Here is a 15,335-nt window from a genome sequence, read left to right as displayed (position 1 = left end):
TTGAGCGATGGTGATCAGCATCCGCAGGTGTGCGGTCGCGCGATGGCGATCAGCATCCGCAGTTGAGGGTCGTGCGATGGCGATCAGCATCCGCAGTTGAGGGTCGCGCGATGGCGATCAGCATCCGCAGGTGAGGGTCGCGCGATGGCGATCAGCATCCGCAGTTGAGGGTCGCGCGATGGCGATCAGCATCCGCAGTTGAGGGTCGCGCGAGGGCGATCAGCATCCGCAGTTGAGGGTCGCGCGATGGCGATCAGCATCCGCAGTTGAGGGTCGCGCGATGGCGATCAGCATGCGCAGGTGAGCTAGTAGCTGGCGAACCATGTTCCTTCAGAAGTGTTGGAGAACGTTGGCGTGCCAGCTGTAACACACGTGGGCGATCCGGAGATCGCTGGCGGGCTGATGATCGCTGACGAGCTGATGATCGCTGGCGAGCTGATGATCGCTGGCGAGCTGATGATCGCTGACGAGCTGATGATCGCTGACGAGCAGAAGGCTACGCGTGGAAGCCTGCGCAAAGAAGAAGAGTCCTTGACCCTGACCTGATCCGAAGTTCTAGATCGCGAGGGCGAACGTGGGCACACAGGGCGCGTAACAGGAACCAACAGGAACCGCAGGGAAGATCATCTTGAAAGCGCTGACGAACAGGAGAGCGCTGATGAGCAGAAGGGCGCGCAGGGAAACCCTGACACGCAAGGGAAGAACCCCCGTGGGGGCAACCCTTTGCCCCGAAGGGATCGTTGTCCGCCGGGAGACTGATGTCCGTCGGAAGACCGCTGTCCGTCGGGAAGACCGTTGTCCGTCGGGAAGACCGTTGTCCGTCGGGAAGACCGTTGCCCGTCGGAAGACGAGATCAGACTGCTGTCCATCTGCACCAAGGCGGAAGATCGAGAAAAAGGAGTTGTAGGCTGCAAACGGAGATCCAAAAAGGCGCCTCAAGCACCCTTGTAGGGAGATGAGAGGCCCTTACGACGAGGCGGACGGTGGGCCTTACGGCGAGGGAGGCCAACAGCAACAGTAACAGAAGAAACCTCCAAAGAGGAGTCTCTATGAGTGTACTCTCTCACGAACGAAAGAGAAACACTTCGTGGAAGAGACTGGTCAGCCAGTGACCTAAAAGGAGCAATCCTCCGAAGAGGAGCTCCTGCAGTTGCCCAGCCCCTTGAGCGAAACTGCAGGTGCGACCGCTCAGCACCAAGAGCATAGTCGCACAAAAAAAAAAAAAAAAAAAAAAAAAAAAAAAAAAAAAAAAAAAAAAAAAAAAAAGGCAAGAGAAGAACCCCCCAAAAGGGAAAAACTCAAGCCTGGACAGGAAAAACTTCCCTCGGAAGGAAAGTTATCCGCCCAAGGAGGCAAGCCTCCTGAGTGTTCTAAAATGAACTGGAGAGCTGTCCGTCGTCACGGGAGCACTACCAGTAGAAGGAGACACGCCCCTGACGAAAATACAAGGGGGGAAGCAGCAACAGCCGAATCCCCAGGACTCAACCAGACAGCTCACACCGTTGCTATATTACAGAAACGAACTAGATCGGTAACTGTAAAAAAATAAAACAAATAATATTAGTACACATTCATTCCCCCGGGAAGGCTCCGAAGGGGAATCCCAAGGGAAAGGAACAAGAATTACACAACAGGCACGTGCCCTCACAACCACTTACACTCGCGGAAGGAGAGCTGTAACCAAAACAGAATTATAACAATTATAATTATGTAACTATGTAATTATGTAATTTAAAAATGAATGAACACTAAAGAAAGAACGAAAACCCCGAAAGGAATCGTTCTACAAGCTGAAAAACAAAAAACAACTACAATTAGATTCACAACTAATTGAGACAAACGTACGGCGTAGCAACCCCCCACACGGAAAGGAAGCTAGGCTACAAGGGCGTAGTAACACGTAGTTAAAGGGTGAACGACCTCAAGAGAGAGAGAGAGAGAGAAAGACATAAGTCAAACTCGATAGCCACCCATAAAAATACGCCGTGGTGGCCTAACTGCCGAGGCCTCCACGTAGATATCGTACACTACACACACACATCTGAAAAGGAAACTTACTTATTTCTATACTCAAATATATATACATACATGAAAACATGTTTACATATATATTGAGTAAAAGAAAAGTAAGCGATTAAGTAAAGACAAAACAGACAATGGCTGCCAAGCGAGGACCAAGACAGAGACGTCTGTCACAGTCCGAGCCAAAAGTGAAAGTGAGTATTCACCTGTGTGTGAGGGGGAGGAGGGGTAGCTAGCTACCACTCCCCTACCCCCCCGCTAACTAGCGCGGGGGTAATACACCCTCGTTAAATTCTAATGGCTCGCCATTTCAGCTACGCTAAAAGTAATACCCTTTGTAAATAGCGTGGTTTGTATTTCGGTTACGGAACAAATGGGAAATTGAAAGTATTAGCAATAGGATTGAGCCTATGCATGGACTATATTCTGAGAGCGATGTAAAAGAATGTTATATAAGTCTGTCTAAATGTACAACACATGTATTACTCTATATAGTCAAAAACTAAAGATAAATGTTTCCATTTGTGCAGGCACCCAATTTGCCGCCACTTTTAATTCTAAAAATAAGGCTGCTGCAAAATATGTTTTTTGCACAAAACTACTTATCTAATTTGAAAAAACCATTCGGAAAGCCGAAATCAGTGGGTACACCACAATCACTCATTGCATGAATGTGAGCAATAATGAGAATGAAATTCCAGGTGTGATCTTTAAATAAAGATTCATGACTGTAGCACAATGGGAAAATTGTATAATGAATGAAGAATTGTTGAATTGGCACTATCTGTTTCAATCACGGCTGCGCTTCTTACTACTACCATCAAGCCTCCAAGTTAAGCGGTTCTTGCCTATACAGGTCCTGGATTGCTTGGTGTTATGGAAGCTAGTCCTTGACCTGTTCTTGCACATGCAGGTACTGTACTACTTGCTATTCCATCAATCTTTACTCGACCTGTTCCAGCAAATACAGCACTTGTACTGTCTCATATTTTAGCGGCATAAAATACAGCAGTTGTGTTGCCTGATGTTCTAACAACTACTGTTTTACCTGGTCCTAAAAAGGGCAGTTCCTTTGTTTGATGTTCCAAGAGCTGCCATTTCACCTGTACAGTACTTGGACATACATTTCAAGTCTAGCCTCTTGAGCCTGTGATTGCCAGTGTCTGCACCCTTAACTTCTGCACTTTATATATTGAAGGAAGCCAGTCTTGTCAGTTCATTCATAATAAGTTCCTAGCCTGTCTGCTGAGCATGTTGTAACAGTGGCAGCTGCTATGTTTTAATCCTGTATATGCAGTTCTTGCACTGCCTTTTGTGTGTACTGTGCTGTTGGCAGTCTGTGTTGCTGCCTCGAACACAAAGTGTGAATAAATACAGTGATGCCATTGTAGCCGCATAGACTTTCCGCAAGCGCTTCCTTATATTTTCAAGTGACATATTATTTCCTTCAGTTGACTCTTAGCAGGAGGACATTCAATACTAAGTTTTTATATATATTTAAACTCCTATTATTCAAGGATTAAATGGAAAAATCATCATATATATTTATCTTATTTATGGTAATTCTGGTTTCATTATCAGAGCTTAGTTACCAAAATTTAAAGCAATGTTACAAAGTGTGGAGTTTTAGAAAGAAACATAGTTTTAGTCAGCATAACCACAGAGAGATGCCAGATATTGCCATTTGACCACATTTTGAGACAAGATACCACAAAACGGCATCATTGTTGGCAGCTACTTGGTTACTCTACTGTAATTACTGCTCCTGCTGTGCCCGAGGGCTGCCCTATGTCCATCTGCAGTCAGTTCCTGATTACCAAATACAGTAACTGTCATTTGCTGCTTCCATTGCAGCAATTATTCCTGCTAATCCAGTCATTTCTACAGCTGCTGTTTTTGCTAAGCTGATAACCTTGCCTGCTCTGGTGTCTATTGCTATGGCAAGGACAGCTGCTTTCAAAGAATTCTAAATTAGCTGAGTAACACTCATCTATCGCTACTGTTCCTACTATCCTTGGACTATCGTCTACAACTCCTCTCCCAGTTGCTATTCCAATAGCTATTCCTCCTACAGCTTTCTAGGCTGATCATTCTAGTCTCTTCTACACAGCTCCCATCAGGCAGAGGTAAAGGCTTTCTCAAGACAAATGACTCTGCAAGATTATGAATGTCAGACACACTTACCCCAGTCAGTACAAGTGCTACTCTTTTACACAACAGTTATTTCGAGCTCACTTAACCATGTTCATAGTTATAGATATTCCAATCTAACGTAATTAGCTGTGATCATCTGATTGTTGAATCAGTAGAACTTCAAAAGTTCAAAGTTGGAGCAAATGCTTTTTTGTTGACCAGGCGGACATGAGTCTTTTTATAGTTTATATATGACATATTTGTTTTTGACGTTGTTAATAGTTTATATATGACATGTCTGTTATGACGTTGTTACTTTTTTTAGAATGATTTATTGTTAATTTGTTCTCTTCAGTTATTTGTTTCCTTATTTCCTTTCCTCACTGGGCTATTTTTCCCTGTTGGAGCCCCTGGGCTTATAGCATCTTGCTTTTCCAATTGGGGTTGTAGCTTGGATAGTAATAATAATAATAATAATAATATAAAAGAGATAAAGGCTTATGATAGCAGCCTAATCCAGGAGAGAGCTCATACTTTCAAAAATTAGCCTGTTTGTGCTGCTCTTTTTTTTCATTGCTTATTCTGTTCTTTAGGGATGTGATTTCCTATTAAAGCCTAAACTTTTCCAGCCATCATCAGAGAAAACATTAACTGTAGCCTTTAAGTTCTTACATGAGGAAATTGGGAACTATTGGAATACTCTTTAGATTTCCTTATAATTAGAAGGGAAAAGATTAACCACTCCAATGAGACAAACTTTACTCTTATAGAGCTGGCCCCAGGATTCAGGAGGTTAGAATATAAAATACTGTATCAAATCTAATTGATAAAAAATGTAAACTATATAAAAATCTATGATATATAGACATATAATCCCATGCTTCTTAAACCACCAAATTCTTAAAACCAGAAAACTTCTCATATTTGGATAAGCTGTCAGATATTGTTTTCTGACCAAAACATAAATTTCTAAAAATTATAAAATTGCAAAACAATCTCATTTACTGACCCAGTTTTAAGTGTTTCTGTCATTAGGCAATGAGTACCTGTAGTGGACATCATCAGTTGTCTCTTCAATTGAGGAAAGATTGTCAGACTGTTGAACTTTCCATTGTGGTGGCCAATGTGGTAATGTCCCTGACTGGTGAACACCGGACTGGGGTTTGAGTCCGTTTGAGTCCCGCTCAAACTTGTTAAAAGTTTCTTTGGTCGCTGCAACCTCACCATCCTTGTGAGCTAAGGATGAGGGGGTTGGGGGAGCTTATAGTTCTATCTTCTGAGTCATCTGCAGCCATTGCCTGGCCCTCCTTGGTCCTAGCTTGGGTGTTGATCATATGCATATACAGTATGGTCAGTCTCTAGACCATTGTCCTGCTTGATAGGGCAATGTCACTGAACCTTGTCCCTGCCATTCATGAGCAATCTTTAAATATCTAAAACGATGGTAGTGGTGTAATAATCACTCGATCTATCACCAACAAGCCAACTTCGCCAGTATGGGTGCAGTATTATTATTATTATCATTATTAATAATATTACTATTATTATTATTATTATTACTACTATTAGCTAAGCTAGTTGGAAAAGCAGGATGCTATAGGCCCAAGGGGTCCAACAAGGAAAAATAGCCCAGTGAGGAAAGAAATAAGATTGATTGATTGATTTGAAGTTTTCTGGCATCCTGACATCGAAGGTCATTGACGCCGATATCGTTTATTATGAATAAAGAATAAAGGAATATTCAATTAAAACCAGAAAAGCAAATATGCCATTATAAAAGTTTAAATAGCTTTCAGAAGACCTGCTTCTGAAATAAATCTAAAAATGCCGCTAGCATTGTACGACACATCCTGTCCTAGAATCTTGGCAAGGATGAACCTGCCATCCTCACCTCGAGCCTCAAACAGATTTCTATTTCTTTCCGTGCTATAAGTGGGGCATTCAGTAAACAAATGCCTCACTGTCAAGGGTATCAAACAGTCGTTGCAATATGATTGGTGTTGGCCAGTTAGCAGAAACTCGTGTCATCCGAGTCTGACAAATGCGCAGACGACAAAGAGAGGTTCTCACATACCTTCAAGGGGATATAACATTCACTATTTCTCTCATCCTATTTTCATTCAAACTATCCCAGTGCTGTTGCTGATTATAAATAAAATTCTTAATTGTAGGTAAAAAATCATTACAGGGAATGGAATACCTTCTTGTTAGCAACTCAGCTGCAGCATTCTTTGCCAATGAATCTGCCTCCTCATTTCCAGACACACCTACGGAACCCAGCAAAATCGAACTGTCATACCTTTCAGGCCAATAATTAAAAGTCACTCTAAAATCTTCAAAACTAAAGGGTTACTAGAATTAAAAACTTCTTAATCTTGTAGGACACTTCTTGCATCACTAAAAATGGTAAAATCAACCTCCTCTTTTAACGCTATTCTCAATAGTGGTTAGTATGCCATTTAGTTCGGCAGTAAATATGGAATATACTAGAGGAAGGGCACCACCAAAATAACAATTAAAAAACTACTATATACAGTACTCTATATTCAACACCAGCATCACATTTGTAGCCATCAGTATAAATAAAAGTTGATTCCGATATTCTTTAACATGTTCCATAAAAAGATACCTGGCTTCTAATTCAATTATGTTCCTTTTTGCAACAATAAAATATTTACAAAAAGATATCTCTGGTAATTTCCAAGGAGGGGTTGGTGATATCCTAAATGGAAGAATTCAATTTTTTTGCTATATCAAGACTGTTTATTAATTGTTTTACCCGAAAACTATAAGGTTGAAGAGATTTTGGGTATAACTCAAAATATCTACAATGCCTTACAAAGTTTGCAGTCTGAAAAGCTAAAGATTTAGGAAGTCTTTGCAACCTAAACCAATATCGAATAATAGAAGACTCTCGGCAGTTCTTAGTTGAAGTAAAAAGTACCAATTATTATTTCACTCAAAAGACTACACAGTACTACTTACATTAACCAATATGATTACTTCAGAAGATTGGTTCTGCTGAACCCTTATGCATTCACCTAAATACAAACCAAGGGAGTAGCTTCAGCTGTGGTGGATAATGGTGAAGGGTGGGCTGTGGCACCCCTAGCAGTACCAGCCGAACTCGGTTGAGTCCTTTGTCAGGCTGGGAGGAACATAGAGAATAGAGGTCCCCTTTTTGTTTTTGTTTCATTTGTTGATGTCGGCTACCCCTCAAAATTGGGGGAAGTGCCTTGGTACATGTATGTATGTACAACATACATACATATACCAAAGGCACTTCCCCCAATTTTGGGGGGTAGCCGACATCAACAAGAAACAAAACAAAAATGGGGACCTCTACTCTCTATGTTCCTCCAGCCTAACCAGGGACTCAGCCGAGTTCAGCTGGTACTGCTAGGGTGCCACAGCCCAACCTCCCACATTTCAAACCAAAGCTAATTATGACTGATGGATTTGTCAAGAGGCAAATGAAACTTTTATAACATAAATGTAATTTTTTCATGCAAACCCTCCATCATGATATCGTCCAATTCCACTCCCATCTATGAGCATATCGGAAAATTCATGTCTGACAAACGTGCCTGAGCAATGTTTCAAGTGCCTGGTTTATCAATTATGAAAAGGAAACACTATAATTTTGAACTCACCTGTTATAAATATTCTTTCGCTTATTACTAACGCATTATCAAGACCGGAGAGGAAGATGGTTAGCGCCATGAGAGATGGGACGTACAACATTACCGCAAACAAACCATAAAATCTACGCTGCCACGCACCAGGTAACCAACGTTTCTGGAAGAGGGGCGGTTACAAAAGATTTCATATCGAAATGGAAAAATATTTCAAAGAATAATCTGCAATTCTGTAGAGTAGCATGAGTCAAATATGGTTGAATAGAACTTATTTCCTATGTTTGCTGATATTTACAGCCTTAACCCTTTTACCCCCAAAGGACGTACTGGTACGTTTCACAAAACTCATCCCTTTACCCCCATGGACGTACCAGTAAGTTCTTGCTAAAAACTGCTATTTAATTTTTTTTTTTTTGCATAATTTTGATAATTTTTTGAGAAACTTCAGGCATTTCCCAAGAGAATGAGACCAACCTGACCTCTCTATGATGAAAATTAAGGCTGTTAGAGCAATTTAAAAAAATATATACTGCAAAATGTGTTTGAAAAAAATTAACCCCTGAGGGTTAAGGGTTGGAAACTTCCAAATAGCCTGGGGGTAAAAGGGTTAAGAGACATTTATGGTATAATACAATATTTCCAAATACTAGCATAAGAAAAATGTAACATTCATATAAAACCTACTTCCCATCTCTCGAAAGTTTCAAGCTGTGATACATAATCGCCAAGCTTCTCTACGGCGATGCCGAAGAAATTCAAGGTTGCCCACCAAAACACGGCAGTAGAGACTCCGTGCCATATGTAAACAAAAGTAAAGACTAAAGCAGTGCCTTGCAACTGCTTGATTATACTTTTATCTGAACCGACCCATGGGATGTAAATATGCCTGAAAAGCCAAAAATTTATGATTATTAACAACACAACAAACTATTTTTAAGGTTTTGTGCTTTACGTTAAAACATTGTTATTCTATCCTTTATTGTACCAAGAATGCTTCTTAAAAATACTTCTTTACGTAATAATAACGAAAATGTTCATGACAAAGCTGTCCATGAATTCCAAAATAAAGAGTAATTACAAATTAATACAGTACTGTATATACAGAATTATATATCTAAAAGGTGTATTATCATGTATAAATATATATGTACTGTACAACGCTAATAATAATCGAATGCCTGAATCTGTCAGAAAATCATATCTAAACAATGAAAAATGTACATACTTGAGCATGAAGCGATATAGGCCATGATCAAAATATCGCCAGATATCAGAAAACCTGTAGGTCATGAGGGTACATCTCGGATGTCTTGGTGGGTCGTATCCCTCAACTCTTGCTACCACCGACGGCAGTCCATATAAAACTGGAAGATATATTAGAATGTCAAAGAAATGGTAATTTGATTTTTGCAGTAATGAAACAATATTTTATGTGAATAATTCCCTCCAATGAAACAATTTAAGATTTTATCATAAAATTCTGAATTGTTCTATTTATTAACCCTTTTACCCGCAGTCTCTTTGGAAATTTTCAACCCTTAACCCCCAAGGGGTTATTTTTTTCCCAGCACATTTTGCAGTATATTTTTTTTAAATTGCTCTAACAGCCTTAATTTTTGTCATAGAGAGGTCAGGTTGGTCTCATTCTCTTGGAAAATGCCTGAATTTTCTCAAAAAAATTATCAAAAATATGGAAAAAAAATTTTATAGCATTTTCTTGCAAGGACATACCAGTACGTCCTTTGGGGGTAAAAGGGTTAATATATCAAAAATGGTATGGTGCATGGTAACCTTTTCTTTAATGACCCTGCACCTGCTGTTGCTGTTCTTAAAATATTTAATTTTTCCTTGTTTCCTTTCCTCACTGGGCTATTATCCCTGCTGGGGCCCCTGGCCTTATAGCATTCTGCTTTTCCAACTATAGTCAATTTTTTTTAGCGAGACAGATTTGCACCAACTCGCAGTGGTGCCCTTTTAGATCGGAAACGTTTCCTGATAGCTGATTGGTTGGACAAGATAATTCTAACCAATCAGCGATCAGGAAACTTTTCCAAGCTAAAAGGGCACCGCTGCGAGTCGGTGCAAATACGCCTCATTAAAAGAAATTGACTATATGTATGTAGCTTAGCAAGTAGTAGTAGTAATAATAATAATAATAATAATAATAAGGCAATCACGGAGAATGGACGATGGAAATATGCAGTTTTAAATCACTGAAAATGTATTCCATTTTAAAAAATTTGTTAGTTTCATTTGGAATAACAATACTGTATTTAGTTTAACATATGTAATACCTGTAAAAAAAATATTTATAAATGACAACTCACTATCAACAAAATCTTTTAGCTAGAAGCTTACCTACATATTTGAGTTGCAGGAACGCTGCTAGGAAGTAAACAAACCCTGCCATAGACCATGAATTCATCTTTTTAACAAGTTCTGGGGTGGAATGAAGAGAACTGAAACAGAGGTAAGTTAAACAAATTAATTGTAAATACAATACTGTAAATGAAAGGTAAATATGAGAAATTGAAAATTTTCCCTTAAAAGCTGCAACTTATTTTCTTAGAAATAAATGAAAATGATATTTTAATTATAAAATAAAATTTTGAATATACTTACCCGGTGAATATATAATAGCTGCAACTCTGCGGCTCGACAGAAAACACACTCAAAAAAACTCGCGAGCGATCGCTATGAAGGTTGCGGGTGTGCCCACCAGCGCCAACTGTCGGCCAGATACCACTCTTGCATGTAAACAAACCCTTCAATTCTTCTCGTCCCGCTGCGTCTCTATTGGGGAGGAAGGGAGGGTCATTTAATTTATATATTCACCGGGTAAGTATATTCAAAAATTTATTTTATAATTAAAATATCATTTTTAAACATTTAACTTAGCCGGTGAATATATAATAGCTGATTCACACCCAAGGCGGTGGGTAGAGACCAGAGTTAATTAAGTTTACAGCGTATAAGCTAAGAGTTTTTTCATTTTGACAGTTATCAATATAACAAAACCAAAATATATAGGTACCTGGTAAGGAAGTTGATTTAGACGATTACTCTGCCTTGTAAGTCTGTCTTCCTCACGGAGCCCAGCGATCCTCTTAGGATGCTGAAAGACTCCCAGGAGCTGAAGTATCAAGGGCTGCAACCCATACAACAGGACCTCATCAAACCCCTAATCTGGGCGCTCTCAAGAAATGACTTTGACCACACGCCAAATCAACCAGGATGCAAAAGGCTTCTTAGCCTTCCGAACAACCCATAAAACAATATTAAAAACATTTCAAGAGACAGATTAAAAGGATATTGGAATTAGGGAAGTGTAGTGGTAGAACCCTCACCCACTACTGCACTCGCTGCAACGAATGGACCCAGTGTGTAGCAGTCCTCGTAAAGAGTCTGTACATCTTTTAAGTAAAATGACGCGAACACTGACTTGCTTCTCCAAAAAGTCGCGTCCATAATACTTTGCAGAGATTTATTTTGCTTGAAGGCCACGGAGGTTGCTATATCTCTAACTTCGTGCGTCTTAACCTTAAGCAAACATCGGTCTTTCTCATTCAAGTGAGAATGAGCTTCTCGTATTAAAAAAATCTGGTAAAATATGACAAAGCATTCTTTGACATAAGCAATGAAGGTTTCTTAACTGAGCACCATAATGCCTCAGATTTCCCTCGTAATGACTTAGTACGAGCTAAATCGAACTTAAGAGCTCTAACAGGACATAATACTCTTTCCAGTTCGTTGCCTACGATCTCTGATAAGCAAGGAATATCAAAAGATTTAGGCCAAGGACGAGAAAGCAGTTCATTTTTGGCCAGGATACCAATTTGAAGTGAACAAGTGGCTTTTTTCTGTAGAAAAGCCAATGTTCTTACTGAAGGCATGAAGTTCACTGACCCTTTTAGCCGAAGCCAAGCACACTAGGAAAAGTGTCTTGAGGGTGAGATCCTTCAGGGAGGCTGAATGTAATGGCTCAAACCTGTCTGACATGAGGAACTTTAGGACCACGTCTAAGTTCCATCCAGGAGTTGCCAAACGACGTTCCTTAGAGGTCTCGAAAGACTTAAGGAGATCTTGGAGATCTTTATTGTTGGAAAGATCTAAGCCTCTATGTCGAAAGACCGAAGCCAACATGCTCCTGTAGCCCTTACTCGTGGGAGCTGAAAGGGAGTGAACCTTTCTCAGATGTAAAAGAAAATCTGCGATTTGGGCTACAGAGGTACTGGACGAGGACACAGATGCTGACTTGCACCAGTCTCGAAAGACTTCCCACTTCGACTGGTATACTCTAATGGTAGAAGCTCTCCTAGCTCTTGCAATCGCACTGGCTGCCTCCTTCGAAAAGCCTCTAGCCCTTGAGAGTCTTTCGATAGTCTGAAGGAAGTCAGACGAAGAGCGGGGAGGCTTTGATGGACATTCTTTACGTGGGGCTGACGTAACAGATCTACCGTTAGAGGAAGACTTCTTGGAAAGTCTACCAGCCATTGAAGTACCTCGGTGCACCACTCTCTCGCGGGCCAGAGGGTAGCAACCAACGTCAACCTTGTCCCTTCGTGAGAGGCGAACTTCTGCAGTACCTTGTTGACTATCTTGAATGGTGGGAATGCATATAAGTCCAGAAAAGACCAATCCAGTAGAAACGCGTCTATGTAGATTGCTTCTGTATCTAGGACTGGAGAGCAATAGATTGGTAACCTTTTGGTCAACGAGGAGGCAAAGAGGTCTATGGTGGGTTGACCCCAAGTAGCCCAAAGACTCTTGCCCACGTCCTTGTGGAGGGTCCATTCCGTGGGTATCACCTGACCCCTCCGACTGAGACAGTCTGCCAAGACGTTCAAGTCCCCCTGGATGAATCTCGTCAACAGGGAGATGCCTCGAATTCTTGACCATAAGAGAAGGTCCCTTGCGATCTCGAGCAGCGTGAAGGAGTGTGTGCCTCCTTGCTTGGAGATGTACGCCAAAGTTGTGGTGTTGTCTGAGTTGCCTCTACCACTAAGTTTCGAAGAAGCTTTCTAATATCATCAAGGCCAAGTGGACTGCTAATAGCTCCTTGCCATTGATGTGCATGCTCTTCTGACTTGAGGTCCACAGACCCGAGCATTCCCGACCGTCCAGGGTCGCACCCCAACCCAAATCAGACGCATCTGAGGACAACACGTGGTTTGGGTTCTTGACTGCTAGGGATAGTCCCTCTCTCAGACTGATATTGCTGTCCCACCATTTCAGGCATGCCTTTACTGGTTCGGAGACTGGGAATGATACCGTCTCTAATGTCTTGTCCTAGTTCCAGTGAGAGGCTAGATGGAACCGGAGAGGCAGAAGGTGTAGTCTCCCTAGTGAGACAAACTGCTCCAGGGATGAGAGAGTCCCTACGAGACTGAATAAACGTTTCGTTTCAGCATTAGTTGGACTTCGAGCAGGGCTTGACTGCGAATCTCCATCCCCAAATATAGAATAATCTGGGATGGGATCAGTTGGGACTTTTAGGTTGACCAAAAGTCCCAACTCCCTGGCCAGACTCAACGTCCAATGTAGATCCTGCAGACAGCGAAGACTGGACGATGCTCTGAGAAGCCAGTCGTCCAAGTACAGGGAGGCTCGGATCCCCGATAGATGGAGGGATTTTGCCACATTCCTCATGAGTCTCGTAAACACGAGAGGCGCAGGACTGAGGCCAAAGCACAGGGCTCGAAACTGGTACCCCACATTCCTGTAAACAAACCTCAGAAACGGTTGGGAATCCGGGTGTATAGGAATGTGGAAGTATGCCTCCTGAAGGTCGAGAGAGACCATCCAGTCGCCTTCCATAAATGCTGTCAAGACAGCCTGGTAGACTTCATCGTGAAGTTTGTCTTGACAATGAACACATTGAGCGCACTTGCCTCTTACGTACTCCTGCAGTGAACATGGCTGCCAAATCATTGGAGCCATCCCTGAGGGACTTGTTCCTGCAGAGAACGTGGCTGTCAGATCATTGGAGCCATCCCTGAAAGCCTTGTTTATGCATGACATAATTGTACCGGAAAACTTCAAAGGCTCGAAAATAGCTGTGAAGTCGACCTGTAAAATCTTGGAGCGTCTCATGGCCAGGCGCCAGGGAGAGTCTATGAGGTTTGAGAAGTCTATCTGGGCAGAGGCAGGAACTCCCAAGCCGAGAACTTCTCTAGTGTCATATCAGACTCTCGCTCTATAAGCCAGTTTAAAAGAAGGGAAAGCAAAGGCTGTCTCCCCCAAACTCCTCCTGGTGATAAACCAGTCACCTAGCAAACGTAAAGCTCTCTTAGAAGAGCGAGAGAGCACTAGCTTATAAAACAATGGCTTCGAAGTAGCTAGGCCTAGTGTAAGCTCTGACGTTTAGGCGAACGAGGAGCAGCAGTTACAAAAAGATCCGGACAAAGATCCTTAAAAATCAGCATGATTTATTTAAAGTCCATAGAGGGCTAAGCAGCTTTAGCCTCCTCTCCGTCTGACAGAGTCCTCAAGGGAATACCAGTAGGAGGGGGAACAGCAACTTCCTCATCTGAAGGAACCTTGTCCGATAATAGCTGAGTCTCAAGCAAGGGAGAGACCTACCGTGGTGGCAATGCTTTACAAGCAGTCCAAACGCACTGGTGCATTAGTAGCGGACCAGGACGCAACGTCATGTAACTGCTTGACAGTCTGTGAACTGTCAACAACAACAGGTGCGTGAGGACGCACAGCGTCCACTCGAGACTGCTTTGACCGCCTAGACTGAGCAGTCAAAACAACTCTAGAATGCGGAGGTTGACGCTCAGCGTCAAAACAAGTCAACTCCGATTGTTGGCGAACGTCCTGAACGTCAACAGGAGCATCAGCAAGTGGCCTAACGTCCAAATGTGGCTGAAAATCCACACGAGACCGCATCGAGTGTGTTGAGTGTGGTTCTAAACAACCTGACTGACGTGACTTGGCTACGCCAACGTCAACAGGACGCACAAAGGAACGTTAGGGTGGCTGAAGGCCAGGATCTCGATGAGATAAACGGCTAGGCTCAACGGACTTATCGGCAGAATAGTCTTCCATAAGGGAGGCAAGCTTATTCTGCATGTCTTGCCGTACAACCCATTTAGGATCAACGGGAATGGTTGCGGTAAGAGACGAGGGTAACGTCTGTGACCGCAAAACCTTGCCTACAAAAAGACTCTCGGAGTCTGTGTTACGCTTTTGTTAGGCGGCGAGCAGTCTTCCGATGACTGCATAGGGTCAGAGCTGTCCTTATAGTTAAAACCAGGACGCTGGAGCTGTCCTGAAAGGACTGACTCTTTCGCTTAAAGGGCCTCGAAACCTTGTGCCACGGTTTCTTATGCGAAAAGCCTTCGGATGACGAGGAGAAAATCGTCTCTCTCGCCTTATGGTAGGGGTGATCTTGGTAAGATACACCTGATACCATAGAGGGAACGTCTGTTCGCTGATCAAGGCCTCTCGAACCCATAAGTCGTACGACATTACTTCTCCCCTGGGCTTGGGAGCTTGCAAGAGGTCCCGGACTAGGCGAACGACAGGCACGAACAG

General features: G+C 42.2%; 1 protein-coding gene across 1 annotated transcript in view; it reads right to left on the bottom strand.

Moving 5' to 3' along the window:
- Positions 1-15,335, bottom strand: part of LOC137622814 (protein-cysteine N-palmitoyltransferase HHAT-like) — a 66,274-nt gene that overhangs the window by 7,059 nt on the left and 43,880 nt on the right. The window contains exons 7-10 of the mRNA XM_068353401.1: positions 10,152-10,252; positions 9,019-9,157; positions 8,478-8,679; positions 7,809-7,953 (exon numbers count right to left, since the gene is read on the bottom strand). Of these exons, the coding sequence (XP_068209502.1) occupies positions 7,809-7,953; positions 8,478-8,679; positions 9,019-9,157; positions 10,152-10,252 (587 nt within the window). The remainder of the gene's footprint in view (positions 1-7,808; positions 7,954-8,477; positions 8,680-9,018; positions 9,158-10,151; positions 10,253-15,335) is intronic.

This window comes from Palaemon carinicauda, chromosome 29, assembly GCF_036898095.1.
Source record: "Palaemon carinicauda isolate YSFRI2023 chromosome 29, ASM3689809v2, whole genome shotgun sequence".
Taxonomy (NCBI): Eukaryota; Metazoa; Arthropoda; class Malacostraca; order Decapoda; family Palaemonidae; genus Palaemon; species Palaemon carinicauda.
Note: the sequence above shows the minus strand (reverse complement) of the source record. Positions and strands in the feature narration are given on the sequence as shown.